Source organism: Pristiophorus japonicus, chromosome 2 (genome assembly GCF_044704955.1).
Source record: "Pristiophorus japonicus isolate sPriJap1 chromosome 2, sPriJap1.hap1, whole genome shotgun sequence".
NCBI lineage: Eukaryota > Metazoa > Chordata > Chondrichthyes > Pristiophoridae > Pristiophorus > Pristiophorus japonicus.
Genome location: NC_091978.1, coordinates 75,744,156 through 75,772,107, shown reverse-complemented (window position 1 = coordinate 75,772,107; position 27,952 = coordinate 75,744,156). Strand labels below are relative to the sequence as shown.

General features: G+C 45.4%; 1 protein-coding gene across 1 annotated transcript in view; it reads right to left on the bottom strand.

Annotated features, from left to right (window-relative positions):
- The window catches only part of LOC139230593 (AT-rich interactive domain-containing protein 3A-like), a 584,081-nt gene that overhangs the window by 33,806 nt on the left and 522,323 nt on the right, over window positions 1–27,952 (bottom strand). Inside the window, exon 4 of the mRNA XM_070862418.1 lies at window positions 5,557–5,740. Coding sequence (XP_070718519.1) covers window positions 5,557–5,740 — 184 coding nt within the window. The remainder of the gene's footprint in view (window positions 1–5,556; window positions 5,741–27,952) is intronic.

Sequence of the window (27,952 nt, the reverse complement as noted above, 5' to 3'; positions counted from 1 at the left end):
CAGAACTTTCAACATTACTAGGGGTGTAAAATGGAGAATATCAGATTAGCCACCCGTCATATGCCCGACCGATTTTCCTTTCCATTGAAGTCACCAAAGTTGAACGTTCTGCGGCATGTTATTTACTAAGCTACTATAAAGTGTAACAACTGCTATAATGGAGGCAACATCTATGGTGTGAAAATGTTTGCCAGCATGTGACAGGACTCTACTAGCATTCAACGATAGCCATAGTTCGTGAACCTACAAATGGGGAGGTAACTAAAATAGTAAATAGGGGTTATCCAGTAGATACTATTCACTTTGATTTTCAGAAGGTATTTGATAATGTTCCATTTGTGAGGCTTTAACGAACAATCAGAATCATCGAATTAATGGCAAATTAGATAACTAGATTTAGAATTGACTTTGCAATAGAAATTAGAAGATAAATCTGATTGGAAAGAACAGACTTCATCAGTCAGAATCAGGTGAATTTATAATGGGGAACAAAGAAATGGCAGACCAATTGAACAAATACTTTGGTTCTGTCTTCACTAAGGAAGACACAAATAATCTTCCAGAAATACTAGGGGACCGAGGGTCTAGCGAGAAGGAGGAACTGAAGGAAATCCTTATTAGTCAGGAAATTGTGTTAAGGAAATTGATGGGATTGAAGGCCGATAAATCACCAGGGCCTGATAGTCTGCATCCCAGAGTACTTAAGGAAGTGGCCCTAGAAATAGTGGACGCATTGGTGGTCATTTTCCAACATTCTATAGACTCTGGATGAGTTCCTATGGATTGGAGGGTAGCAAATGAAGGGAGAGAGAAAACAGGGAATTATAGATCGGTTAGCCTGACATCGGTAGTGGGAAAAATGTTGGAATCAATTATCAAAGACGTAATAGCAGCGCATTTGGAAAGCAGTGACAGGATCGGTCCAAGTCAGCATGAATTTATGAAAGGGAAATCATGCTTGATAAATCTTCAAGAATTTTTTGAGGATGTCACTAGTAGAGTGGACAAGGGAGAACCAGTGGATGTGGTGTATTTGGACTTTCAAAAGACTTTTCACAAAGTCCCACACAAGAGATTAGTGTGCAAAATTAAAGCACATGGTATTGGGGGTAATGTATTGACGTGGATAGAGAACTGGTTGGCAGACAGGAAGCAAAGAGTAGGAATAAACGGGTCCTTTTCAGAATGGCAGGCAGTGACTAGTGGGGTACCGCAAGGTTCAGTGCTGGGCCCCCAGCTGTTTACAATATATATTAATGATTTGGACGAAGGAATTGAATGTAATATCTCCAAGTTTGCAGATGACACTAAGCTGGGTGACAGTGTGAGCTGTGAGGAGGATGCTAAGAGGCTGCATAGAAACATAGAAACATAGAAAGTAGGTGCAGGAGTCGGCCATTTTGCCCTTCGAGCCTGCACCACCATTCAATAAGATCATGGCTGATCATTCCCTCAGTACCCCTTTCCTGCTTTCTCTCCATACCCCTTGATCCCCTTAGCCATAAGGGCCATATCTAACTCCCTCTTGAATATATCCAATGAACTGGCATCAACAGCTCTCTGCGGTAGGGAATTCCACATAGAAACATAGAAACATAGAAAATAGGTGCAGGAGTAGGCCATTCAGCCCTTCGAGCCTGCACCACCATTCAATGAGTTCATGGCTGAACATGCAACTTCAGTACCCCATTCCTGCTTTCTCGCCATACCCCTTGATCCCCCTAGTAGTAAGGACTACATCTAACTCCTTTTTGAATATATTTAGTGAGTGAATTGGCCTCAACAACTTTCTGTGGTAGAGAACTTCACAGGTTCACAATTCTCTGGGTGAAGAAGTTTCTCCTCATCTCGGTCCTAAATGGCTTATCCCTTATCCATAGACTGTGACCACTGGTTCTGGACTTCCCCAACATCGGGAACATTCTTCCCGCATCTAACCTGTCCAGTCGCGTCAGATTATTTTTTGTTTCTATGTGATCCCCTCTCATCCTTCTAAACTCTAGTGTATAAAGGCTCAGTTGATCCAGTCTCTCCTCATATGTCAGTCCCGCCATCTCAGGAATCAGTCTGGTGAACCAGGATGACTTGGACAGGTTAGGTGAGTGGGCAAATGCTTGGCAGATGCAGTATAATGTAGATAAATGTGAGGTTATCCACTTTGGTGGCAAAAACAGGGAGGCAGAATATTATCTGAATGGTGACAGATTAGAAAAAGGGGAGGTGCAACGAGACCTGGGTGTCATGGTACATCAGTCATTGAAAGTTGGCATGCAGGTATAGCAGGCGGTGAAGAAGACAAATGGCATATTCGCCTTCATAGCGAGAGGATTTGAGTATAGGAGCAGGGAAGTCTTACTGCAGTTGTACAGGGCATTGGTGAGGCCACACCTGGAGTATTGTGTACAGTTTTGGTCTCCTAACCTGAGGAAGGACATTCTTGCTATTGAGGGAGTGCAGCGAAGGTTCACCAGACTGATTCCCGGGATGGAGGGACTGACCTATCAAGAAAGACTGGATCAACTGGGCTTGTATTCACTGGAGTTCAGAAGAATGAGAGGGGACCTCATAGAAACATATAAAATTCTGACGGGGTTAGACAGGTTAGATGCAGGAAGAATGTTCCCAATGTTGGGGAAGTCCAGAACCAGGGGTCACAGTCTAAGGATAAGGGGTAAGCCATTTAGGACCGAGATGCGGAGGAACTTCTTCACCCAGAGAGTGGTGAACCTGTGGAATTCTCTACCACAGAAAGTTGTTGAGGCCAATTCACTAAATATATTCAAAAAGGAGTTAGATGAGGTCCTTACTGCTAGGGGGATCAAGGGGTATGGCGAGAAAGCAGGAATGGGGTACTGAAGTTGAATGTTCAGCCATGAACTCATTGAATGGCGGTGCAGGCTAGAAGGGCCGAATGGCCTACTCCTGCACCTATTTTCTATGTTTCTATGTTTCTATGGTGAGGCCACACCTTGAATATTGTGTACAGCTTTGGTCTCCTAATCTGAGGGAGGATATTCTTGCTATTGAAGCAGTGCAGTGAAGGTTCACCAGACTGATTCCCGGGATGGCGGGACTGACATATGAAGAAAGACTAGATCGACTAGCCTTATATTCACTGGAATTTAGAAGAATGAGAGAGGATCTCATAGAAACATATAAAATTCTGACGGGATTGGACAGGTTAGATGCAGGAAGAATGTTCTCGATGTTGGGGAAGTCCAGAACCAGTCCTTCCAGTCTAAGGATAAGGGGTAAACCATTTAGGACCGAGATGAAGAGAAACTTCTTCACTCAGAGAGTTGTGAACCTGTGGGATTCTCTACCACAGAAAGTTGTTGAGGCCAGTTCATTAGATATATTCAAACGGTTAAAAAGATCAAGGGATATGGGGAGAAAGCAGGAATGGGATACTGAAGTTGCATGATCAGACATAATGCAAGTGGTGCAGGCTCGAAGGGCTGAATGGCCTACTCCTGCACCTATTTGTATGTTTCTATGTTTCATGGGTCAAAATGGCCTTTTCTTGTTCTAGACTTCCTTAAATTCCTAAACGGGGCTGTTGTGTCCTTCTGTGCTGTTTCTCCATTGCTCAGCTGAGTTTTTACTCTTGTTTTCTTTGTCCTACAAAACAACAGTTTAAGGTCTGGCAATTACTAGTACTGCCCTTGTACTATACAAACATTGGTCTAAGTATCTGTATTGGCTTCTCTCTAAATTGAAATGACACACCGAGCTAGTCTATAACAATCACTTTTCGAGCTGAGTTCGAGTGGTCTTTATCCATGATCATTAAAGCTACTTCAAACTGTGCCTACCTAAAGTGCAGTGTAAATGCCTGCAGTGTTCAAATTAGCAGTTTCAGGAATAGAAACTCAAGAGTACAATATCAGCAATGAAGCCATAATCTTACACTAAACTAGTTTCACTCAGCTCAGTTTGATTTACATTTCTTCCATTCAGACAAAATACCCCCGATTTTAACTGCTCCCACCTGGCTGGGGAGGAGGGTGGGGGTGTGAGGTGGGGGGGGTGGGTGGGGTGGGGGAGAGGAGGCAGTTACAATAATAGCAGGCACTTACCCCCACGATCCTGCTTCCTTCTTGCCGGGTCCCCATATTAACCTGCAGGTGAGCAGGACACCCGCAGGAAGGAAGTGGGGTCCTGATTTAAATATGCAGATCAGGTCCGATGACGTCAGCAGGACCCAATCTGCTATTATCAGTCCTGAGGCCTGAGTGTAGCGGTGCCAACCTCATAGCCTCCCTCACCCCAATTGCAGTCCTGAGCTTTCACCCACTAACTGCCAGGGACCGGGAGTCCCCATCTGGCTGGCTGTCAGGCGGGACACTGTAGCATGTTATTTGAATGAAGCCCTGCCATTAAGATCGGCAGGGCTTCCATGTCCCCGGCCTTGCTGGGTTTTCCATGCGCTACCACATTCCCCGCATACTCTCTGCCACCCCATTAGTATCTTCGCAATCCTGAAAATGGAGCTGCCAGCCCTGCAGACTTGCATGTTATGGATTTTAATGTGGAGGGTGACTTGTTTGTATCTACCCAGTGGATATGCCTTCCTGACGAAAGGATTCACCATAAATATTTAAGAAAGACTTGCATTTATATAGCACCTTTCATGACCTCAAGGCATCTCAAAGCACTTTACAGCCAATGAAGTGTAGTCACTGTTGTAAGGTTGGAAACGCAGCAGCCAATTTGTGCACAGCAACTCCCACATACAACAATGTGATAATGACCAGATAATCTTTTTTTTAAGTGATGCTGATTGAGGGATAAATATTGGTGAAACACTGGGGATAATTCCCCTACTCTTCTTCAAAATAACGCCATGGGATATTTTACGTCCGTCTGAAAGACGGCACAAACATCTAGGTTGGCACAACAGTGCAGCACTCCCTAAGTACTGCACTGTAATATCAGCCTAGATTTTTATGATCAAGTCTCCGAAGTGGGACTATGAACCCACAACCTTCTGAGGCGATGGTGCTACCCACTGGGCCACAGCTGATATAGATATCTTTCTCTTTTCCCTTCCACATCCTGTGTGCTTCAAGTATTTTCTATTTGTAATCCAGATTCAAATTGAAATCCTATGTTTTGCTGTTTGAACATTATACTGTCACAGTAGACACATGATCTCTCTAATCCTCACAGTTTGTAATTTGTTTTTTCCCTATTACATGATCCCCCAGATCAAAAGGTGGACAATCAATCTGCTCATTGTCCTCTGTCGAAGATGATTTTGAATTGACCGTCAGGAACTGTGCATCTGATTTCTCATCTTTCTCCCCATACACCACCCCCCCCTCACCCCGCACCCCCCCACCAATGGTTTCCCTTTTGCTTTCTGCCTCCTTTAGGAGCCCAGATGAGATTGACAAAGCACTGTGTGGACAACTGCAGGGGAAGAAAACCATAGCACAGCACATTAAAGAATCCCCCTGCTGCACTGCCATAAATGACCTTTCTATACCAGGGATCTTTTTCAAACATATTCTACTGTAATGTCAACTATAAAACATGTTTGCTTTTGCTTACTGGGTTCTCAGGGTGAAAGCAGCACTGGTAATAGAGGTAGGAAGGTTGAGGCCTTTGGTGATTTCGCGCCAGATCTTCTTATTGATGACTTCCACTAAGCCGCCTTTTTCAGTGACAAGCTTGTACAGACTGTACAGATCTAACACTTGCTTGGCCATGATGGGAATCCGATTCACTGGAGTCCCTGTGTAAATGAAAAAAATATCCACAATCAATTACATTAGCTTCAACAAATTGACAGACATCCCACAGTTATAGGCCAATTAATTTGACAAAGTAAAACACCTAATTGCTCACTTTCTGTCAAAAAGGAAAAATATTTACTCCGTTTCTTGGCGTATTGATGTCACAAAGATAATGAATGTAACAATTGATGTTGTATTCAGTGCAAAATAATTTAAAGTGGAGGTAACTCCAGAATATGTACCTCCCACTTGTTTTTATTAAGCAGCTGAGGTGAAGGGCCCTGGCCCAAAGTGCAGGACATTAGGAATGTTGAGAAGAGCTGAAGAGAAGATGAGATAAACCAAGAAATGATCAGGTGACACCAAATTTTCAACTTAAAAAAGTTGTTGGAAGGATGAAAATGACACTATACTAGGTATCTCCTAGGTATTTAGCTACATCTATTATTTTGTTTTCTTTTTATATATTCCCATTTAATCACTTCTTTACTGGAACACCTTATATCCTTCATTTCAACAGCTAAACTATTGGACTACATATACTAGAGTAACAGAAGCCAATGGAATGTCTAGTCAGTCTGATCAAACCTATCAGTAGCAGTCTGAGATTCTACTCATATTATCAAAATTAATAGAACTGGTCTGATCTAATCATAAGGCACACAAGTGGAAGCCAACCATCTGTAACAATGCTCACACTGGGAAACAGTGAAAATGGTAAACTGAAGATGAGAAAGATTATGAAATCATTATGGAGTAGATCTTCTGTGATGGTTGTAGATGGGGCCAAAATGTAGCAGTGTGGGCTTTGATGAAATTCCAGGGCACCTTTCTCAAAATAAAGTGACAACAGTAAGTGGTGCAATGTGACAATGCAGACACTGGCACCAAATGTGTTTGTTACAGGTCAATCTTACAGCCCCAGGACATTGCTGCAGGAGTTCCTTCGGGCAGCAGCCTCAACCCAAGTATCTTCATCAGTGACATCACCCTCACCCCGCCCCCCCTGTAAGTTTGGGAATGTGACTGTTCGCTGATGATTCCACTGTGTTCAGCAACATTGACAACATTCACAAATCTTCCAATAATGAAATAGCCCATGTTAACCTAATAGCATAACTTGGACATCTGGCTTGAGCTGACAAGTGGCAGAAAACCTTTGTCACATTTGCATTACATAAGTGGCAGATAATAGCCATTTTGAACAAGAAAAAGCTCAACCACCTCTCTCTGATCTTCAATGGCATCACAATTCACGAGTTCCCCAACATCAACATCTTGGAATTGTCCATAACAACTCAACTGGACCAAGCACATGCACACCATGGTTACAAATGCAAGGAAGAGGCTACATACGCTGTATTGAGGGACTCACCTCCTTACCTCCAGAAACCTGTTCAACATTGCACACTCCACTCATTTGTAACTGAAAACTGCTACTGGGGTCCAACAATTTGCAAAGAAGCCCTATTTGCATATTTAAGCAGCCTCCCACCAGTAACAGATGGGCACGCTGCTCACTCATTTACAGGGCCATCTGAAAATTGTATCAGATGGACCTCGAGTGCCATGAGGAGGACCCTTCCCTCGTTTTCAACTGCCAGTTGCCTATTTATTAGGCGAGAACAGTTAAAAATCACCCCTCCCCCCCAGTTATCTACAGCATTGGTGTAAACATTGGTACCCCGATACATAAGCCGAATGATCATAATCTAAAGCTCCCGTGACTGCTAGGGAGGGAGCCATCACGTAGCCTGTATTCTCCATATATTTTTAAAATTAAACCTTTTAATGGCAGAAACAGCTACTTTTACCACAACAGAGATTTCTTTTGGTTGGTTTTCTTTGCACAAAGATATTTCTTTAAAAAATTTTAAAGTGATTACAAATGTCAGGGACACTTTGCAAAATCCTCCCATGCTCAAGCAGCATGGAACAGTACATAACCAATGCAACATCTGAGTCTAGATACAAAAAACTAAGGGGTGCATTTTCCTTCCCTTTCCTGCCTGATTTTGAGGGATGGGATACGGATGGGGGGGAGCAGGGATGGGGAGGAATAGCGGCAGAAAAAGTGTTGAAATTAGGCAGTGAGGTCTACCACCTCGACCTGAATTCCTTCTCCCCGCACTTGCCAGTATCGTCACTCACTGCTCCTGCCACACTAGCACCTGTGGATGATTGCGAGGGGTGTGAGGGTGTAATATATATAGCTCCACCTGTGGACTGCTGGTGGCACTGCAGCCAGTACTGTGTACAAATAAAGAGGGAACAGAACACTCTGGAACTCCAGTCAGGTGATCTGTTCCCTCTTTATTTGTACACAGCAATGGCTGCAGTGCCACAGTAGTCCACAGGTGGCGCTATATATTATTTGGAAGGTTCTGTTCGAGAGCGAAGGTATCCTCTTCGAAACAGAAAACAAATGGTAAAGCTTGATTTGTAAATATGGAAAAATAAGTCCCTATCTTTTGTTATGTATAACCGTGCAAGTTATGTATGATGATTATTTTGTTATATCTTCAGTACAACTCACAAACGCACTCACAGCCCATTTCCCTCCCATCCGCCTGTGTACTGCCGCTCTCCAGGACTGCCATATGAACCATGGCAGTAGGCCCAAGGTAATGCAGGAATGGTAAATGCAGCAAGTGGTGGGAGAGAGCCTAGCAGAGACCTCATTAACTTCCGATTGATGAAGGCCTCAGTCCCAGCCGAGGCCTTCGGTCAATGTGCTTTATAACCTTGTGGCCCCTTTAATGATGCCTTCCATCTCCTTGGGTGCTGCAGCAATGGTTCTACTGCAGCGAGGCCTTGATTTTTTGGGCGGCCTTTGACGGGCTCTCAGTTGCAAGTTGGGATCCTGCTGGGAGCGCCTCATGAATGCATAATGATCCCCAACCCAGGAAACTGGGTCATGGTGAGGTCAAGGCAGAGGACTCGTCTGAACCTGTAGAGGCAGAATCAGAAAAATCAAACCCTAAACCCGAATGTAAAAATAACATTATTTTTTCTAATGATGCCTTGAACCAGCACTTCCTCCCCTCTAATTAGTGTAATACTTTGGCACAGCAATTTCAAATAGGACCCACAATCTATTGCTTCAGTTGTTGAAAAAAAACTTCACATTTGCTGGGACTGTAAATATTCAAACTGCACTGCAGATATCATGAGATATAGGATGATATATCAATACAGAAAGCAAATTATTGAACCTGATAATGTGTGTGTAAGTGGTTCTTTTGTACACTTGGCCTTTCTAATTAACCTGAGTTTAGCTGAGAGAGCCCTATTGTAAGCTCTGGATTTATGATAATAGCATTAAGACTAGTTCATTAAATATATGTCTGGCTCTATAATTCTTTGTGCACACTGGAGTTTCCTTAAAGAAGAATTTATAAATCACACTGGCGCAGAAATGATTTCTTTTTCATTCAACGATATTGCATTTTTCACAATTAATCAAAATAAAGGGAGAAACTTTGGGGGTTTTAAATTATCCACTGCACATACGTTGAACTGACGATGGTTGTTCTGGTCTTCAGAAAATATAAAGCTCCCACTACACTCTGCTATATAAATGGCACCTCTGGATAAGTCCCCATATTTTATGGCTTCAGTTTTCTGTAGGTGCCGAATATGGAGGGGATGTGGGGGCTCGCGCAATAGGTCAGCAAATACTTTTCACCTCGACAGCTGGATTCAAATCCATGCCTAACTAATTATATTAAAGTCGCATCTCTGTTTTGCTGTAATGATCCTACATGAAATAACTTTGGACAGTCTCAGTCCGAGTGAGTGGCTTCATTACCCAACCTTCAGCACACGTTAGAACAACATTAAATTTCACACTCAGAGAGACCGCAAAAATGCCTGCTGTAAGACTTGGCTAATATTACACGTTACAGCCAAGTTGAGAAACAGCTGGGGGACAAAATTGCCCCTTTCTATAAGAACATAATAAGAATAAGAACTTAAGAAATAGGAACAGGAGTAGGCCATGCGGCCCCTCGAGCCCGCTCCACCATTCAATAAGATCATGGCTGATCTGATCATGGACTCAGCTCCACTTCCCCGCCCGCTCCCTATAACCCCTTATCCCCCTATCTTTTAAGAAACTGTCTATTTCTATCTTAAATGTATTCAATGTCCCAGCTTTCACAACTCTCTGAGGCAGCGAATTTCACAGACTTACAACTCTCTGAGAGAAGAAATTTCTCCTCATCTGTGTTTTAAATGGGCGGTCCCTTATTCTAAGGTCATGCCCTCTAGTTCTAGTCTCCCCCATCAGTGAAAACATCCTCTCTGCATCCACCTGGTCAAGCCCCCTCATATCCTTACATGTTTCGATAAGATCACCTCTCATTCTTCTGAATTCCAATGAGTAGAGGCCCAACCTACTCAACCTTGCCTCATAAGTCAACCCCGTCATCCCCAGAAACAACCTATTGAACCTTCTCTGAACTGCCTCCAAAGCAAGTATATCCTTTTGTAAATATGGAAACCAAAACTGCACACAGTATTCCAGGTGTGGCATCACCTTGTATAGCTGTAGCAAGACTTCCCTGCTTTAATACTCCATCCCCTTTGCAATAAAGACCAAGATACCACTGGCCTTTCTGATCATGTGCTGTACCTGCATAAGTTTCATGCGCAAGGACCCCCAGGTCCCGCTGTACTGCGGCACTTTGCAATCTTTCTCCATTTAAATAATAACTTGCTCTTTGATTTTTTCTGCCAAAGTGCATAACCTCACACTGCCCAACATTATACTCCATCTGCCAAATTTTTGCCCACTCACTTAGCATGTCTATGTCCTTTTGCAGATTTTTTGTGTCCTCCTCACACATTGCTTTTCTTCCCATCTTTGTATCATCAGCAAACTTGGCTACGTTACATTCAGTCCCTTCTTCCAAGACGTTAATGTAGATTGTAAATAGTTGGGGTCCCAACAATGATCCCTGTGGCACCCCACTAGTTACTGATTGCCAACCAGAGAATGAACCATTTATCCTGACTCTCTGTTCTCTGTTAGTTAGCCAGTCCTCTATCCATGCTAATATATTATCCCCAACCCCATGACCTTTTATCTTATGCAGTAACCTTTTATGTGGCACCTGGTCAAATGCCTTCTGGAAGTCCAAATACACCACATCCACTGGTTCCCCTTTATCCACCCTGTTCGTTACATCCTCAAAGAACTCCAGCAAATTTGTCAAACATGACTTCCCCTTCATAAATCCATGCTGACTCTGCCTGACCAAATCCAAATGTCCTGCTTCTGCTTCTTTAATAATGGACTCCGACATTTACCCAACCACAGATGTTAGGCTAACTGGTCTATAGTTTCCTGCTTTTTGTCGGCCTCCTTTTTTAAATAGGGGCGTTACATTTGCCGTTTTCCAATCTGCTGAGACCTCCCCAGAATGCAGGGAATTTTGGTAAATTACAACCAATGCATCCACAATCCCTGCCATTACTTTTCTTAAAACTCTAGGATGCAAGCCATCCGGTCAAGGGGATTTATCTGCCTTTAGTCCCATTATCTTACTGAGTACCACCTCCTTAGTGATTATGATTGTGTTAAGTTGCTCCCCCCCATAGCCTGTTGACTATCCACTGTTGGAATATTGTTAGTGTCCTCTACCGTAAAGACTGATACAAAATATTTGTTCAGAGTTTCTGCCAGCTCCATGTTTCCCATTACTAGTTCTCCAGTCTCGTCCTCTAGGGGACCAACATTTACTTCAGCCACTCGTTTCCTTTTTACATACCTAAAGAAACTCTTGCTATCTGTTTTTATATTTTGTGCTAGTTTGCTTTCATAGTCTATCTTCCCTTTCTTAATCAGTTTTTTAGTCATTCTTTACTGGCTTTTAAAAGCTTCCCAGTCTTCTGTCCCGTGGCCGCCTGAAAGTAGCGGCCACGGGTCGGTGCGGACTGGCCGGCAAGTCTTCATGGAGGGGTTACCATTTTACAGAATGCCCTTCCTCCATTTTGGAGCGGTGTATGGGACCACTCCGCCCATTTTCCCGCCGCCGCGTGCATGCGCCGACCCCTTACCGACCGGTGGCGACCCCTTCCCAAAATTGCCCCGCGGGAATGGCGCCGCCACCGCCAGTCGGTGCCACTGATAGCTTTTTGTGTCTGTGCCATCTTTGTGGCTTGGCGGCATGGCCGCCCTTAAGTGCATGACCTTGGAGTACATGTCCACAGATCCCTGAAGGTAACAGGTCAGGTGGATAAGGTGGTTAAGAAAACATACGGAATGCTTGCCTTTATTAGCCAAGGCACAGAATACAAGAGGACTGCATAAAACTCTAGTTAGGCTGCAGCTGGAGTACTGCATGCCGTCCTGGTCACCGTGTTACAGGAAGGACGTGATTGCACTGGAGAGAGTACAGAGGAGATTTACGAGGATATTGTCGGAAGTGGAAAATCTTAGCTATGAGGACAGATTGGATAGATTGGGTTTGGTTTCCTTGGAACAGAGGAAGCTGAGGGGAGACCTCATTGAGGTGTATAAAATTATGAGGGGCCTGGATATAGTGGATAGAAAGGGCCTATTTCCCTTAACAGAGAGGTCAACAACCAGGGGGCATAGCGTAAAAACATAGAAAACAGATGCAGAAGTAGGCCATTCGGCCCTTCGAGCCTGCACCATCATTCAATAAGATCATGGCTGATCATTCCCTCAGTACCCCTTTCCTGCTTTCTCTCCATATCTCTTGATCCCTTTCGCCGTAAGGGCCATATCTAACTCCCTCTTGAATATATCCAACGACCTGGCAACTCTCTGCGATAGGGAATTCCACATGTTAACAACTCTCTGAGTGAAGAAGTTTCTCCTAATCTCAGTCCTAAATGGCCTACCCCTTATCCTAAGATTGTGTCCCCTGGTTGTGGACTTCCCCAACATTGGGAACATTCTTCCCGCATCTAACCTGTCCAGTCCCATCAGAATCTTATGTTTCTATGAGATCCCCTCTCATCCTTATAAACTCCAGTGTATAAAGGCTCAGTTGATCCAGTCTCTCCTCATATGTCAGTCCCGCCATCACGGAAATCAATCTGGTGAACCTTCGCTGCACTCCCTCAATAGCAAGAACGTCCTTCCACAGATTAGGAGACCAAAACTGAACACAATATTCCAGGTGAGACCTCACCAAGGCCCTGTACAACTGCAGTAAGACCTCCCTGCTCCCATACTCAAATCCCCTAGCTATGAAGGCCAACATACCATTTGCCTTCTTCACCGCCTGCTGTACCTGCATGCCAACTTTCAATGACTGATGAACCATGACACCGAGGTCTCGTTGCACCTCCCCATTTTCTAATCTGCCGCCATTCAGATAATATTCTGCCTTTGTGTTTTTGCCCCCAAAGTGGATAACCTCACATTTATCCACATTAGAGTGCATCTGCCATGCATTTGCCCACTCACCTAACCTGTCCTTTATAGTTTGTTCGTACATAGAAACATAGAAACATAGAAATTAGGTTCAGGAGCAGGCCATTCGGCCCTTCGAGCCTGCACTGCCATTCAATAAGATCATGGCTGATCATTCAAACTCAGTACCACTTTCCTGCTTTCTCTCCATACCCCTTGATCCCTTTGGCTGTAAGGGCCATATCTAACTCCCTTTTGAATATATCTAACAAACTGGCCTCAACAACTTTCTGCGGTAGAGAATTCCACAGGTTAACAACTCTCTGAGTGAATAAGTTTCTCCTCATCGCAGTCCTAAATGGCTTACCCCTTATTCTTCGGCTGTGAACCCTGGTTCTGGAACTCCCCAGCAAAGGGAACATTCTTCCTGCCTCTAACCTGTCCAATACCGTCAGAATTTTATATGTTTCTATGAGATCCCCTCTCATTCTTCGAAACCCCATTGGATACAAGCCCAGTTGATCCAGTCTCTCCTCATATGTCAGTCCTGCCATCCCAGGAATCAATCTGGTGAACCTTCGCTGTACTCCCTCAATAGCAAGAATGTCCTTCCTCAGATTAGGAGATCAAAACTGAACACAATATTCCAGGTGTGGCCTCACCAAGGCTCTGTACAACTGCAGTAAGACCTCCCTGCTCCCATACTCAAATCCTCTAGCTATGAATGCCAACATGCCATTTGCCTTCTTCACCGCCTGCTGTATCTGCATGCCAAACTTCAATGACTGATGTAGCATGACACCCAGGTCTCATTGCACCTCCCCTTTTCCTAATCTGTCACCATTCAGATAATATTCTACCTTCCTGTTTTTGCCACCAAAGTGGATAACCTCACATTTATCCACATTATACTGCATCTGCCATGCATTTGCTCACTCACCTAACCTGTCCAAATCACCCTGCAGCTTCTTAGCATCCTCCTCACAGCTCACACTGCCACCCAGTTTAGTGTCATCTGCAAACTTGGAGATATTACACTCAAGTCCTTCATCTAAATCATTAATGTATATTGTAAAGAGCTGGGGTCCCAGCACTGAGTCCTGCAGCACTCCACTAGTCACTGCCTGCCATTCTGAAAAGTATCCGCTTATCCCGACTCTCTGCTTCCTGTCTGCCAACCAGTTCTCTATCCATGTCAGTACATTACCCCCAATGCCATGTGCTTTGATTTTGCACACCAATCTCTTGTGTGGGACCTTGTCAAAAGCCTTTTGAAAGTCCAAATACACCACATCCACTGGTTCTCCCTTGTCCACTCTACTAGTTCCATCCTCAAAAAATTCCAAAAGATTTGGCAAGCATGATTTCGCTTTCATAAATGCATGTTGACTTAGACCGATCCTGTCACTGCTTTCCAAATGCGCTGCTATTTCATCTTTAATAATTGATTCCAACATTTTCCCCACTACTGATGTCAGGCTAACCGGTCTCTAATTACCCATTTTCTCTCTCCCTCTTTTTTTAAACAGTGGTGTTACTTAGCTACCCTCCAGTCCATAGGAATTGATCCAGAGTCGATAGACTGTTGGAAAATGATCACCAATGCATCCACTATTTTAATGGCCACTTCCTTAAAGTACACTGGGATGCAGACTATCAGGCCTCGGGGATTTATCGGCCTTCAATCCCATCAATTTCCCGAACACAATTTCCCGCCGAATAAGGATTTCCTTCAGTTCCTCTTTCTCACTAGATCCTCGGTCCCCTAGTACTTCGGGAAGGTTATTTGTGTCTTCGTTCGTGAAAACAGAACCAAAGTATTTGTTTAACTGGTCCGCCATTTCTTTGTTCCCCATTAGAAATTCACCTCAATCTCACTAATCTTTTTCTCTTCACATATCTAAAGAAACTTTTTCAGTCAGTTTTTATGTTCCAAGCAAGCTTCCTCTCATACTCTATTTCCCGCCTCCTAATTAAACCCTTTGTCCTCCTCTGCTGTATTACAAAATTATCCCAGTCCTCAGGTTTGCTGCTTTTTCTGGCTAATTTATAGGCCTCTTCCTTGGATTTAACACTATCCTTAATTTCCCTTGTTAGCCACGGTTGAGCCACCTTCCCTGTTTTATTTTTACCCCAGACAGGGATGTATAATTGTTGAAGTTTATCCATGTGATCTTTAAATATTTGCCATTGCCTATCAACCCTTTAAGTATCACTCGCCAGTCTATTCTAGCCAATTCACGTCTCATACCATCAAAGTTACCTTTCCTTAAGTTCAGGACCCTAGTCTCTGAATTATCTGTGTCACTTTCCATCTTAATAAAGAATTCTACTATATTATGGTCACTCTTCCCCAAGGGGCCTCGCACAACAAGATTGCTAATTAGTCCTTTCGCATGACACATCACCCAGTCTAGGATGGCCAGCCCTCTAGTTGATTCCTCGACATATTGGTCGAGAAAACCATCCCTAATAGACTCCAGGAAATCCTCCTCCACCGCATTGCTACCAGTTTGGTTAGCCTAGTCAATATGTAAATTAAAATCGCCCATGATAACATAAATTTATAATAATTGGTAGAAGATTTAGAGGGGATTTGAGGAGAAATTTCTTCACGCAGAGGGTTGTGGAGCTCTGGAACTCACTGCCAAAAGGTAGAGGCAGAAACCCTCACCATATTTAAAAAGTACTTGGATGTGCACATTATTGTGTGCCTAACACAGATGAGACTGCACACAGGGAGGTTAAAGTAACAGTGGCCTCAGTCTTTATTAAGACGCTCCAGAGTGAGGAACAGGCCTTAGGGGCCGGCTTATATACAGTGCTCCCAAGGGATTCCAGCATCCCTTGGGATTTCAGGGGATGCATTCCCTGGTGGCGGAACATGGGAGTGCATGGCTTTACAGATGCACAACATCACTCCCCCCCGCAAAGTCAAAGTGAAAACTATTTACAAGGTGAGGCAGTCGGGAGCCTTTCTTTCCCTGGTGGACCGCCTCGGTACAAATGTCTGTTTTGGTGTGTTGGCTGTGCCCTCGCTGGGCTGGCATGTTGTTGGCACTGCAGGACTGCTGGGTGAACCTGGCCTTGCTGGGCTGTTGGGCGTGATGGGTTCAATTTCCTGGTCCGGGGTGATGTCGTTGATCCTTTGGGTGTGTGTTGTGGGCTTGAAAAAGGTGGTGTCTGCTGTGGGTTGTTCAGGGCAGTCTGTGAACCGCAGCCTCATTTGGTCCAGGTGCTTTCTGCAAATTTGTCCATTGTCTAGTTTGAATACAAACACCCTAATCACTTCTTTAGCTATCACCGTGCCCGCGATCCACTTGGGACCATGTCCATAGTTTAGCACATACACAGGGTCATTCAGATTAATTTCCCGTGACACAGTGGCGCAACCATCGTTTACATTTTGTTGCTGCCGCCTGCTCTCTACCTGATCATGCAGGTTGGGGTGAACCAGCGAGAGTCTGGTTTTAAGTGTCCTTTTCATGAGTAGCTCAGCCGGGGGCACCCCTGTGAGCAAGTGGGGTCTCATGCGGTAGCTGAGCAGTACTCGGGACAGGTGGGTTTAGAGTGAGTCTTCTGTGACTCGTTTAAAGCTCAGTTTGATTGTTTGTATTGCCCGCTCTGCCTACCCATTGGAGACTGGTTTAAACGGGGCCGAGGTGACATGTTTGATCCCATTGCGGGTCATGAATTCTTTAAAGTCGGCACCGGTGAAACATGGCCCGTCGTCACTGACCAGTATGTCAGGCAAGCCGTGGGTGTCAAACATGGCCCTCAGGCTTTCAATGGTGGCGGTGGCGGTGCTTCAAGACATTATTTCGCATTCAATCCATTTTGAAAAAGCATCCTCCACCACCAGGAACATTTTACCGAGAAATGGGAGCGCATAGTCGACATGGATCCTTGACCATGGTCTGGAGGGCCAGGACCACAAACTTAGTGGTGCCTCTCTGGGCGCGTTGCTCAATTGAGCAGGCATGCTGCATTGCTGTACACAGGACTCTGAGTCCCTAATCTGGCGGGCCGTGACAGGTGCTTTATCATTTTCAAATACTTCCATGACCATCAACAAATCTGCGGGCTGCGCCACCATCAACAAGCTTGCAGGCTGCGCCATTTCCATCCCCGTGGTGGGCAATGGTAGCCGACTGAGAGCATCCGCACAGTTCTCGATGCCTGGCCTGTAGCGGATAGTATAGTTATACACTGATAGCGCGAGTGCCCACCTTTGTATGTGGGCTGAAGCATTAGTATTTATCCCCTTATTTTCGGCGAACAGGGATATGAGGGGCTTGTGATCGGTTTCCAGCTCAAATTTGAGGCCAAACAGTAACTGATGCATTTTCCTTACCCCGAACACACACGCTAATGCCTCTTTCTCAATCATGCTGTAAGCCCTCTTAGCCTTAGACAAGCTCCTGGAGGCATAGGCGACAGGTTGCAACTTCCCCGCAACGTTAACTTGACTCCATACGACGACGCATCACATGCTAGCACAAGGCTTTTGCACAGGTTATACAATACAAGCAGCTTGTTGGAGCATAAAATGTTACTGGCTTTCTCAAAAGCAGTTACTTGTTTTTTCCCCCCATATCCACCTCACCTTTACGCAATAACACATGTAGAGGGTGATTAACCCCAGTAGAAAGTTACCAAAATAGTTGAGGAGTCCCAGGATTGACCGCAGCTCCGTGACGTTCTGTGGTCTGGGCGCGTTCCTGATAGCCTCTGTCTTGGCGTCTGTGGTCCGAATGCCGTCCGCCGTGATCTTTCTCGGCAAAAACTCCACTTCTGTTGCAATGAAGACGCATTTCGACATCTTCAGCCGCAGCCCTACCCGATCCAGTCGCTGGAGGACCTCCTCCAGGTTTTGTAGGTGCTCGACGGTGTCCCGACCCGTGACCAATATGTCGTCTTGAAAAACCACCATGCGTGGTACCGACTTGAGTAAGCTCTCCATGTTTCTCTGGAAGATCGAATTCCAAACGGGCATCTGTTGTAGATGAACAGTCCCTTGTGCGTGTTGATGCAGGTGAGGCCCTTCGAAGACTCCTCCAGCTCCTGCGTCATGTAGGCCGAAGTCAGGTCGAGTTTGGTGAACATCTTGCCTCCTGCCAGCGTCGCAAATAGGTTGTCTGTCTTAGGTAGAGGGTATTGGTCCTGTAACGAGAAATGATTAATAGTTACCTTATAATCGCCACAAATCCTGACCGTGCCATCACTTTTGAATACTGGAACAATCGGGCTGGCCCACTTGCTGAATTCCACTGGGGAGATGATGCCCTCGGGTTGCAGCCTATCCAGCTCGGTTTCCACTCTCTCCCCCATCGTGTGAGGTACCGCTCGCGCCATGTGGTGAATGGGTCGTGCCTCTGGGACCAAGTGGATCTGCACCTTCGCCCCGGAAAAGTTTCCAATGCCTGGCTCAAAAAGGGAAGGAAATTTGTTAAGAACCTGGGTAAATGAGGCCTCATCGACATGTGATAGCGCTCGGATGTCATCCCAGTTCCAGTGGATTTTGCCCAGCCAGCTCCTTCCAAGCAGTGTGGGGCCATCACCTGGGACAATCCAGAGTGGCAGTTCATGCACCGTGCCCTCGTAGGTGACCTTGACCATGGCGCTGCCCAGGACAGTGATAAGCTCTTTGGTGTACGTTCTCAGTTTCGTGTGGATGGGGCTCAGGGCTGGTCTGAATGCCTTGTTGCACCCCACAGTCTCTCAAACATCTTTTTATTCATGATGGATTGGCTAGCGCCAGGGTCCAGTTCCATGGCTACGGGTAAGCCATTCAATTTTACATTTAGCATTATACGTGGACATTTCATCGAAAATGTGTGCACCCCGTGTACTTCAGCATCTGCCTCCTCTCTCTGAGGCTCGAAATTGCTTTGATCCACCATGGACCGATCTTCCTCTGTCACATGGTGGTTAGCAGGTTTTGCAGAGCTCGTTGGAAGTGCCCCATTGTTCCACAGCTCTTGCAAACATACCCTTTGAAGCAGCATGAATAGGCTGAATGGAAGCCTCCACAATGCCAACAAGGTGTGAATTACCTTGCATTCATCCTTTGTTGCGGATTCTGAGTCATCTGGGTCACCTGAGACCTGCTGGCAATTGCAGACCCGTGGTTTCTGCCCTGTACATTTCTGCTCGCAAACACAGTTCCAGTTAATTTATGAACATTGCTAGCACTTGTGTGCTAAGAGATTTGTTTGGTGTTATCACAGGTGGACATAAATGCCTGTGCTATCGCAATGGCCTTACTGAGGGTCGGTGTCTCTACAGTCAAAGGTTTTCGTAGGATGGTCTCGTGGCCAATGCCCAGTACAAAAAAGTCTCTGAGCATTTGCTCCAGTTAGCCATCAAACTCACATTGTCCTGCAAGTCACCTTAGCTCGGTGATGTAGCTCACCACTTCCTGACCTTCAGATCACTGGCAGGTGTAGAACCGATACCTCGCCATCAGCACGGTCTCCCCCGGGTTAAGATGCTAACGAACCAGTGTACACAGCTCCTCATATGACTTATCTGTGGGTTTCACCGGAGCCAGAAGATTCTTCATCAGGCTGTAGGTCGGTGCCCCGCAGACCGTGAGGAGGACCGCTCTCCTTTTTGCAGCGCTTCCTTCTCCATCCAGCTCGTTGGCTACAAAGTACTGGTCTAGCCATTCGACATAGGTTTCCCAGTCCTCACCCTCAGAGAACTTCTCCAGGATGCCCACAATTTGCTGCATCTTTGCGTTGGATTCGTATACTCGTCACCAGTTATTGTGTTCCTAACACAGATGAGACTGCACACAGAGAGGTTAAAGTAACAGTGACCTCAGTCTTTATTAAGACACTCCAGAGTCAGGAACAGGCCTTAGGAGCTGACTTATATATAGTGCTCCCACGGGATGCTGGGATCCCTTGGGACTTCAGGGGATACACTCCCTGGTGGCGGAACATGGGAGTGCATGCTTTACAGATACACAACACAGCTGAAGTGCCGTAACCTGCAGGACTACAGACCAAGAGCTGGAAAGTGGGATTAGGCTGGATAACCTCTTGTTGGCCGGCCTGGACATGATAGCCTGAAATGGCCTCCTTCCGTGCTGTAAATTTCTATGATTCTATCAATCTATGAAATGGGGGATGGTACTGCCGTCGACTCCATGTTTTTATTTTTTCAGCCGACTGCCAAGTCGGTCCGACAATTATGGCCGTGGGTTCGGCCGGGCCACCAACAGGCAGCCTGGCAAACCCTCTTGGATGCCAGGCCACTGGCCTCCCTTACTGCCCAGTGTTTGCCACTAAAATGGCTGCAGAGTTTGCAGTGGCCCTCCCCTTTAACTGATGGGGAAGGACGTTGTGACGTGCCAGCGCGATGACGTCATCATTGCGGCGCTAATGACTTGTAGCATCGGCCACTCCGTCCCTCCCCCACTTCCGCCCCGCCAGTGACGGCCACTTCCGCCCCGCTTTAAAAAAAAGCACCAACACCCGAATTTCTCCGAAAACGGTAAGTGTGACTCCTTTGGGGCGGTGGCCAATTTTCCTCCCCCCCTTGAGTCTTAATCCCAGCAGTTTCGCAACTCGGCTGTAATGCAAAATTTTATCCATTTCTTACAGCAGGCATTTTTGCGGGATCATGAGGACGATGCCCTCCAGCACTGACCCCACCTGAGTTAAGGGGTCAATGGAAGGGCATTTTATTAACATGGTGAGGCGCCATTTGGGTGCATCTCCAGCAATCTCTTTTCAACTGAAGCATAACTTCTTCTGCTTTGTATTCCAGACCGCTTGAGATAAAGGCTAACACTCCATTCGGCTTTTTGATTAGTTTTTGTACCTGTGCATCAGCTATCAGTCACACCTACATCCCTTTGCTCTTCCACAGCTCCCAGTCTCTCACCATTAAGAAAATATTCTGAGTTGTCTTTCTTGGTCCAAAGTGGATGACCTCACACTTTCCCACTGCAGTAATTAGCAGGACTAAGTTATACAAGTTTTTTTTTTAATGTGCAACTGCTTTGATCATTACATGAAAATAACTCCCTTTTTATTCTCAAAAGGAAAGAGCTGAAATTGGCACAGGATGCTGGGATAGCAATGAGCCACAATGGTAATACAGGTACAACGTCTGAAATCCAGCAACCTCGGGACCGAATCCGTGCCGGTTTTTGGGTTTTGTCAGGTTTCGGATCAGAAAATCAATAGTTTGAAATCCGGCAATCTCGGGACCAAATCTGTGCTGGTTTTTGGGTTTTTGCCGGATTTTGGACCTTGCTGCCCGCTGCTCCTCGCCGCCCGATGATCTACCGCTCCTCGCCGCCCGATGATCTACCGCTCCTCGCTGCCCGCCGATTCCCGCCGCTCCTCTGCTCCTCACCACCCGACACTGTTTTTTTTTAATCAGTTTCCTCGTCCTTCGCCACCCAATGGCACCATCTTGGCCGCCTCAAAAATGTCCGGTTTTCGGACAATTCCGGTTTTTGGAGTTCCGGATTCGGGACGTTGTACCTGTATAAGCCTGTGAATTCCTTATGTCAGATGTGTGCTATTGGAAGTGTGAAGAGGAGGTCATGTGGCCATGAGAGGGAAAATCATAGGGAAAGTTTACCTGATCCTGCTTGTACATAACCACAAAAACACTTATACATACTTCATCTAGTCACAGATGGTGAGCAGAAACATCAGGGCAGCTGAGAAAATTAATCATAAAACAACAACTTGCATTGAAATAGTGCCTTTAACATAGCAAAGCGCCCCAAGGTACACACAGGAGTATTATCAGGAGCCTCTAAATTCTCGTATCTCATTATCACCTCTTTGTACACTGCACCGTCATCATTTTTCCTACTCTCCATCTTATCACAGTCCTCTCTCCTTCTTTTCCCTGGCTCTGTGCTTGGTTAAAAGCTGTTCATCGCTTATATCTTCCCGTTCTGATGAAAGGTCATTGACCTCAAGCATTGACTCTGTTTCTCTCTCCACAGATGCTACATGTGTTTCCATCATTTTCTGTTTTTATTTTAGGTTCTAAATTCTTGTGGTTTAACTTCTGGTATTTGCTGCTGATGAAAAACATTAATTGACAACTAGCTAATGTTTTACTGAGATAACAACAACAATAACATATTTATATGGTGCCTTTAACGTAGTAAAATGTCCCTAGGTGCTTCACAGGAGTGTTTTAAGACAAAACAAATACATTTGACATAAGTAGAAATTACAGCAGATGACCAAAAGTTTGGTCAAAGAGGTAGGTTTTAAGGAGCATCTTAAAGTAGGAAAGAGAGGTAGAGATAAGGTTTAGGGAGGGAATTCCGGAGCTTAGGGCCCAGGCGGAGGAAGGCACGGCCAGCAATGGTTGAGCAGTTATAATCAGGGATGCTCAAGAGGGCAGAATGTGAGGAGCGTAGACATCTCGGGGGGCGGAGGGGGGTGGGTGCCGTGAGGCTGAAGGAGACTACAGTGATAGGGAGGGGCGAGGACATGGAGGGATTTGTAAACAAGGATGAGAATTTTGAAATTGAGGCGTTGCTTAACCGGAGTCATTGTAGGTCGGCGAGCACAGGGGTGATGGGTGAGCGGGACCTGGAGCGAGTTAGGACATGGGCTGCCGAGTTTTGGATGACCTCAAGTTTACGTAGGGTAGAATGTGGGAGGCCAGCCAGGACTGCATTGGAATAGTCAAGTTTAGAGGTAGCAAAGGCATGGATGAGGGTTTCAGCAGCAGATGAGCTGAGGTAGTGGTGGAGATGGGCGATGTTATAGAGGTGGAAATCGTCAGTTTTAGTTAAACTGTGGCTATGTGGCCGGGAGCTCATTTCAGGGTCAAATATGACACCTAGGTTGCGAACAGTTTGGTTCTGCCTTAGACAGATGCTAGGGAGAGTGATGGAGTCAATGGCTAGAGAATGCAGTTTGTGGCGTGGACCAAAGACAATGGCTTCGGTCTTCCCAATATTTCATTGGAGAAAATGTTTGCTTATCCAGTATTGGATGTCGGAACAGCAGTCTGACAATTTAGAGACCGCGAAGGGGTCGAGAGAAGTGATGGTGAGGTAGTGCTGGGTGTCAACAGCATACATGTGGAAACTGAAAAAGCAAACTTTTTTTTAAAAAGGAGACTTTTGTGTCCCACTTCCCTTTTTAGGAAAGTTCTGGAAACGCCATGAAGAAACTGGGCTCTCAATACAAAAAATTGGACAGAGCTCAGAATGCAAGTTGAGGGGGTAATTTTAGCTTTCATCGTGGGCAGAAAACAGGCAAGAGTAAACTGCTGTGAGCTCTGCATTCCTGCAATCCTGTGTTGGAAACGTAGATTTAGCTCCCGCCAGGCTGGCCCGTCAAAATACTCAGGCCTTTTAATTAGACCATGGGATACAAACACAACATGTTTTTATGAAATTCGTCTATATCAGTGAAGGTATCAATCTGTTTAAAATAAATGGGTTAATGCTTTTGTTAAAATTGCAACAAGAGGAATTTTACAGAAACATATTAAGCATTTGTATGCTGATATCTCAAACATAAGCTCAATGCCTGAATCCCTATAAGAATTTCTAATGCCACCCCTGTTACCATCTCCAGCACAGGTGGCTGTGGGAGCCATTTTATATATTTTCCTACCGCCACATTTGGGGAACAGTCACAATTTCCAACCTCTTGCCTTTTGTTGCTGAGTACCTAGCCTCTGCCTTGCTCTTGTAACCATGGTTTGATATGGCTGGTCCGGTTAAGTTTCTGGTCAATGGCAACAATGATGGCAGCATCACTGAAGTTCAGGGGGCGATAGCTGGGCTTTCTCTTGTTGGAGATGGTCATTACCTGGCACTTATGCGGCACAAGTGTTACCTGCCATTTGTCGGCCCAGGCCTGGATGTTGTCCAGGTCCTGCTGTTGGCTGACATGCTTCATTATCAGAAGAGTTGCAATAGAAGCTTAGTGCTATGGAATCATCAGCACGTAGCCCTACTTCTGACCCAATGAAAGAGAGAAGGCCAATGTTGAAGCAGCTGAAAATAGTTGTGCTGAGGGCACATCCCTGAGGAACTCCTGCAGTAATGTCCTGGGACTGCGATGCTTGGCCTCTGACAATCTAAGCAGTCTTTCTTTGTATCAGGTATGACTCCAGCCATTGAAGGATTTTTCCTTTGACCCCCATTAACCTCAATTTTGTTTGGGCTTCCTGATGCCATATTTGGTGAAATGCAGCCTTGATTTTGAGGGCATCTCTCACCTCAGTCAATTCTTGTGTCCATCTTTGGATCAAGGCTATGATGAGGCCAGCGCAAGACCCAAACTGAGCATCAATTAGAAGGTTATTGGTGAGTATGTGGCTTAATATCACTATTGCTGACTCTTTTAGAAAGAAATTCAATGTTAAATCATATCTTTCAGTTTCATGCATGATTTTCTCTAAATATAGAGGGACAATTTATTAGTACAAGGCATATGTTATTAAGCAAAAGAACAGAGAGGGATATAACTTATATACGGGAGTGACCGATACAAAGAGTTTCATGGTAATCTCTATCACAGGTAAAATAGTTTCTGCTTTTTGAAAAATTTTAAAATCAATTGTATTTAATTACAAAACTCCATAGAGAAGAAGCAGTTAATTAAACTACATTGTTAGCAAGTTGGATAAGTAAATTAATCATATCTCAAAGGAGAACCAGTGGATGTGGTGTATTTGGACTTTCAAAAGGCTTTTGACAAGGTCCCACACAAGAGATTGGTGTACAAAATTAAGGCACATGGTATTGGGGGTAATGTACTGACATGGATAGAGAACTGGTTGGCAGACAGGAAGCAGAGAGTCAGGACAAACCAGTCCTTTTCAGAATGGCAGGCAGTGACTAGTGGGGTGCCGCAGGTCTCAGTGCTGGGACCCCAGCTATTTACAATATACATTAATGATTTGAATTAAGGAATTGCGTGTAATATCTCCAAGTTTGCAGACGACACTAAGCTGACTGGCAGTGTGAGCGGTGAGGAGGACGCTAAGAGGCTGCAGGGTGACTTGGACAGGTTAGGCGAGTGCGCAAACGCATGGCAGATGCAGTACAATGTGGATAAATGTGAGGTGCAACGAGACCTAGGTGTCATGGTTCATCAGTCATTGGCATGCAGGTACAGCAGGCGGTGAAGAAGGCAAATGGTATGTTGGCCTTCATAACTAGGGAATTTGAGTATAGGAGCAGGGAGGTCTTATTGCAGTTGTACAGGGCCTTGGTGAGACCTCGCCTGGAATATTGTGTTCAGTTTTGGTCTCCTAATCTGAGGAAGGACATTCTTGCTATTGAGGGAGTGCAGCGAAGGTTCACCAGACTGATTCCCGGGATGGCAGGACTGACATATGAGGAGAGACTGGATCGTCTGGGCCTGTATTCAGTGGAGTTTAGAAGGATGAGAGGGGATCTCATAAAAGCATATAAAATTCTGACGGGACTGGACAGGTTAGATGCAGGAATAATGTTCCCGATGTTGGGGACTTCCAGAACCAGGGGACACATTCTAAGGATAAGGGGTAAGTCATTTAGGACTGAGATGAGGAGAAACTTCTTCACTCAGAGAGTTGATAACCTGTGGAATTCTCTACCGCAGAGAGTTGTTGATACCAGTTCATTGGACATATTCAAGAGGGAGTTAGATGTGGCCCTTACGGCTAAAGGGATCAAGGGGTATGGCGAGAAAGCAGGAAAGTGGTACTGAGGTGAATGATCAGCCATGATCTTATTGAATGGTGGTGCAGGCTCGAAGGACTCCTGCACCTATTTTCTATGTTTCCATGCTTTCTGAATATCCAAATTTAAATATCATTCTTGTTGAAGAAAACAAGCAGATACAATTTTCGTAATGCAAGAGTATACGATCTGTGTTATATACTTTTTTCTCTTTTACTGAATGGGTCAATAGGGAATAAATTCTTCTAAGAACGCCATGATCTACAAGCAGGGATGAGCAAGGGTCTAAGTCGGAAATCCATGTCTGCAAAGTCTTGTTTAAATTCTGTGCCTTTATTGGCTTGAGTGCAAATGTATTAAATAAATCCAACTGAATCAATACTTCACTGAAATTGATGTATTTTTTACTCAATTGAAAGAATGATTTTTATTCAAACTAACACATTTTTATTGAAAGTAATGAATTATTATTTTAATCAATTCACTTTCATTGCTAACATCATGCTTGTTTCTTTAAAAAAAAATCTATTTCGGAGAAAATATATTTTCCGACTATACACTTGATCCGTACCATCCAATCAAATCTATTGCTGACCCAAATGGACCCTGGATTTGTCCAGCATAATACTAACTAGTCATAAAAAGAATACCCTCGCTAATAAATGACAACAAAATTTACAAATATATTTGTGTTTTGTTGCTAAAACTCATCATCATAGGCAGTCCCTCGGAATCAAGGAAGACTTGCTTCCACTCTTAGCATGAGTTCTGAGGTAGCTGTACAGTCCAATACGAGAACCACAGTCCCTGTCACATGTGGGACAGACAGTCGTTGAGGGAAAGGGTGGGCAGGGAGCCTGGTTTGCCGCACGCTCCTTCCGCTGCCTGCACTTGATTTCTGCATGCTCTCGGCGAAGATACTCGAGGTGCTCAGCGCCCTCTCGAATGCACTTCCTCCACTTAGGGCGGTCGATGGCCAGGAACTCCCAGGTGTCAGTGGGGATGTCACACTTTATCAGGGAGGCTTTGAGGGTGTCCTTGTAACGTTTCCTCTGCCCGCCTTTGGCTTTTTTGCCATGGACGAGTTCCGAGTAGAGTGCTTGCTTTGGGAGTCTCGTGTCTGGCATGCGAACTACGTGGCCTGCCCAGCGGAGCTGATCAAGTGTGGCCAGTGCTTCAATGCTGGGGATGTTGGCCTGGACGAGGACGCTAACGTTTCTGCGTCTGTCCTCCCAGGGGATTTGCAGGATCTTGCGGAGACATCGCTGGTGGTATTTCTCCAGCGACTTGAGGTATCTACTGTACATGGTCCACATCTCTGAGCCATACAGGAGGGTGGATATTACTACGGCCCTGTAGACCATGAGCTTGTTGACAGTTTTGAGGGCCTGGTCTTCAAACAGTCTTTTCCTCAGGCGGCCGAAGGCTGCACTGGTGCACTGGAGGCGGTGTTGGATCTCATCATCGATGCCTACTCTTGTTGATAGGAGGCTCCCGAGATAGGGGAAGTGGTCCATGTTGTCCAGGGTCACGCCGTGGATCTTGATGTCTGGGGGGCAGTGCTGTGCGGCGAGGACAGACTGGTGGAGGACCTTTGTCTTACTAATGTTTAGCGTAAGGCCCATGCTTTCATATGCCTCGGTAAATATGTTGACTATGTCCCGGAGTTCAGCCTCTATGTATGCACAGGCATGGGCATCATCCACATACTGTAGCTCAATGACAGAAGTTGGGGTGGTCTTGGACCTGGCCTGGAGATGGCGAAGGATGAACAGCTTCCCACTGGTTCTGTAGTTTAGTTCCACTGCAGCAGAGAGCTTATCAACTGTGAGGTGGAGCATGGCAGTGAGGAAGGTTGGGGCGATGACGCAGCCCTGCTTGACCCGGTCCAGACGTGAATTGGGTCTGTGATGGATCCGTTGGTAAGGATCATGGCTTGCATGTCGTCATGGAGCAGGCGGAGGATGGTGACGTACTTTTGGGGGCATCCGAAATGAAGGAGGACGCTCCATAGACCCTCGCGGTTGACAGTGTCAAAGGCCTTTGTAAGGTCGAAGAAAGCCATGTATAAGGGCTGGCGCTGTTCCCTGCATTTTTCCTGCAGCTGTCGCGCTTCAAAAATCATGTCCGTTGTGCCCCGTA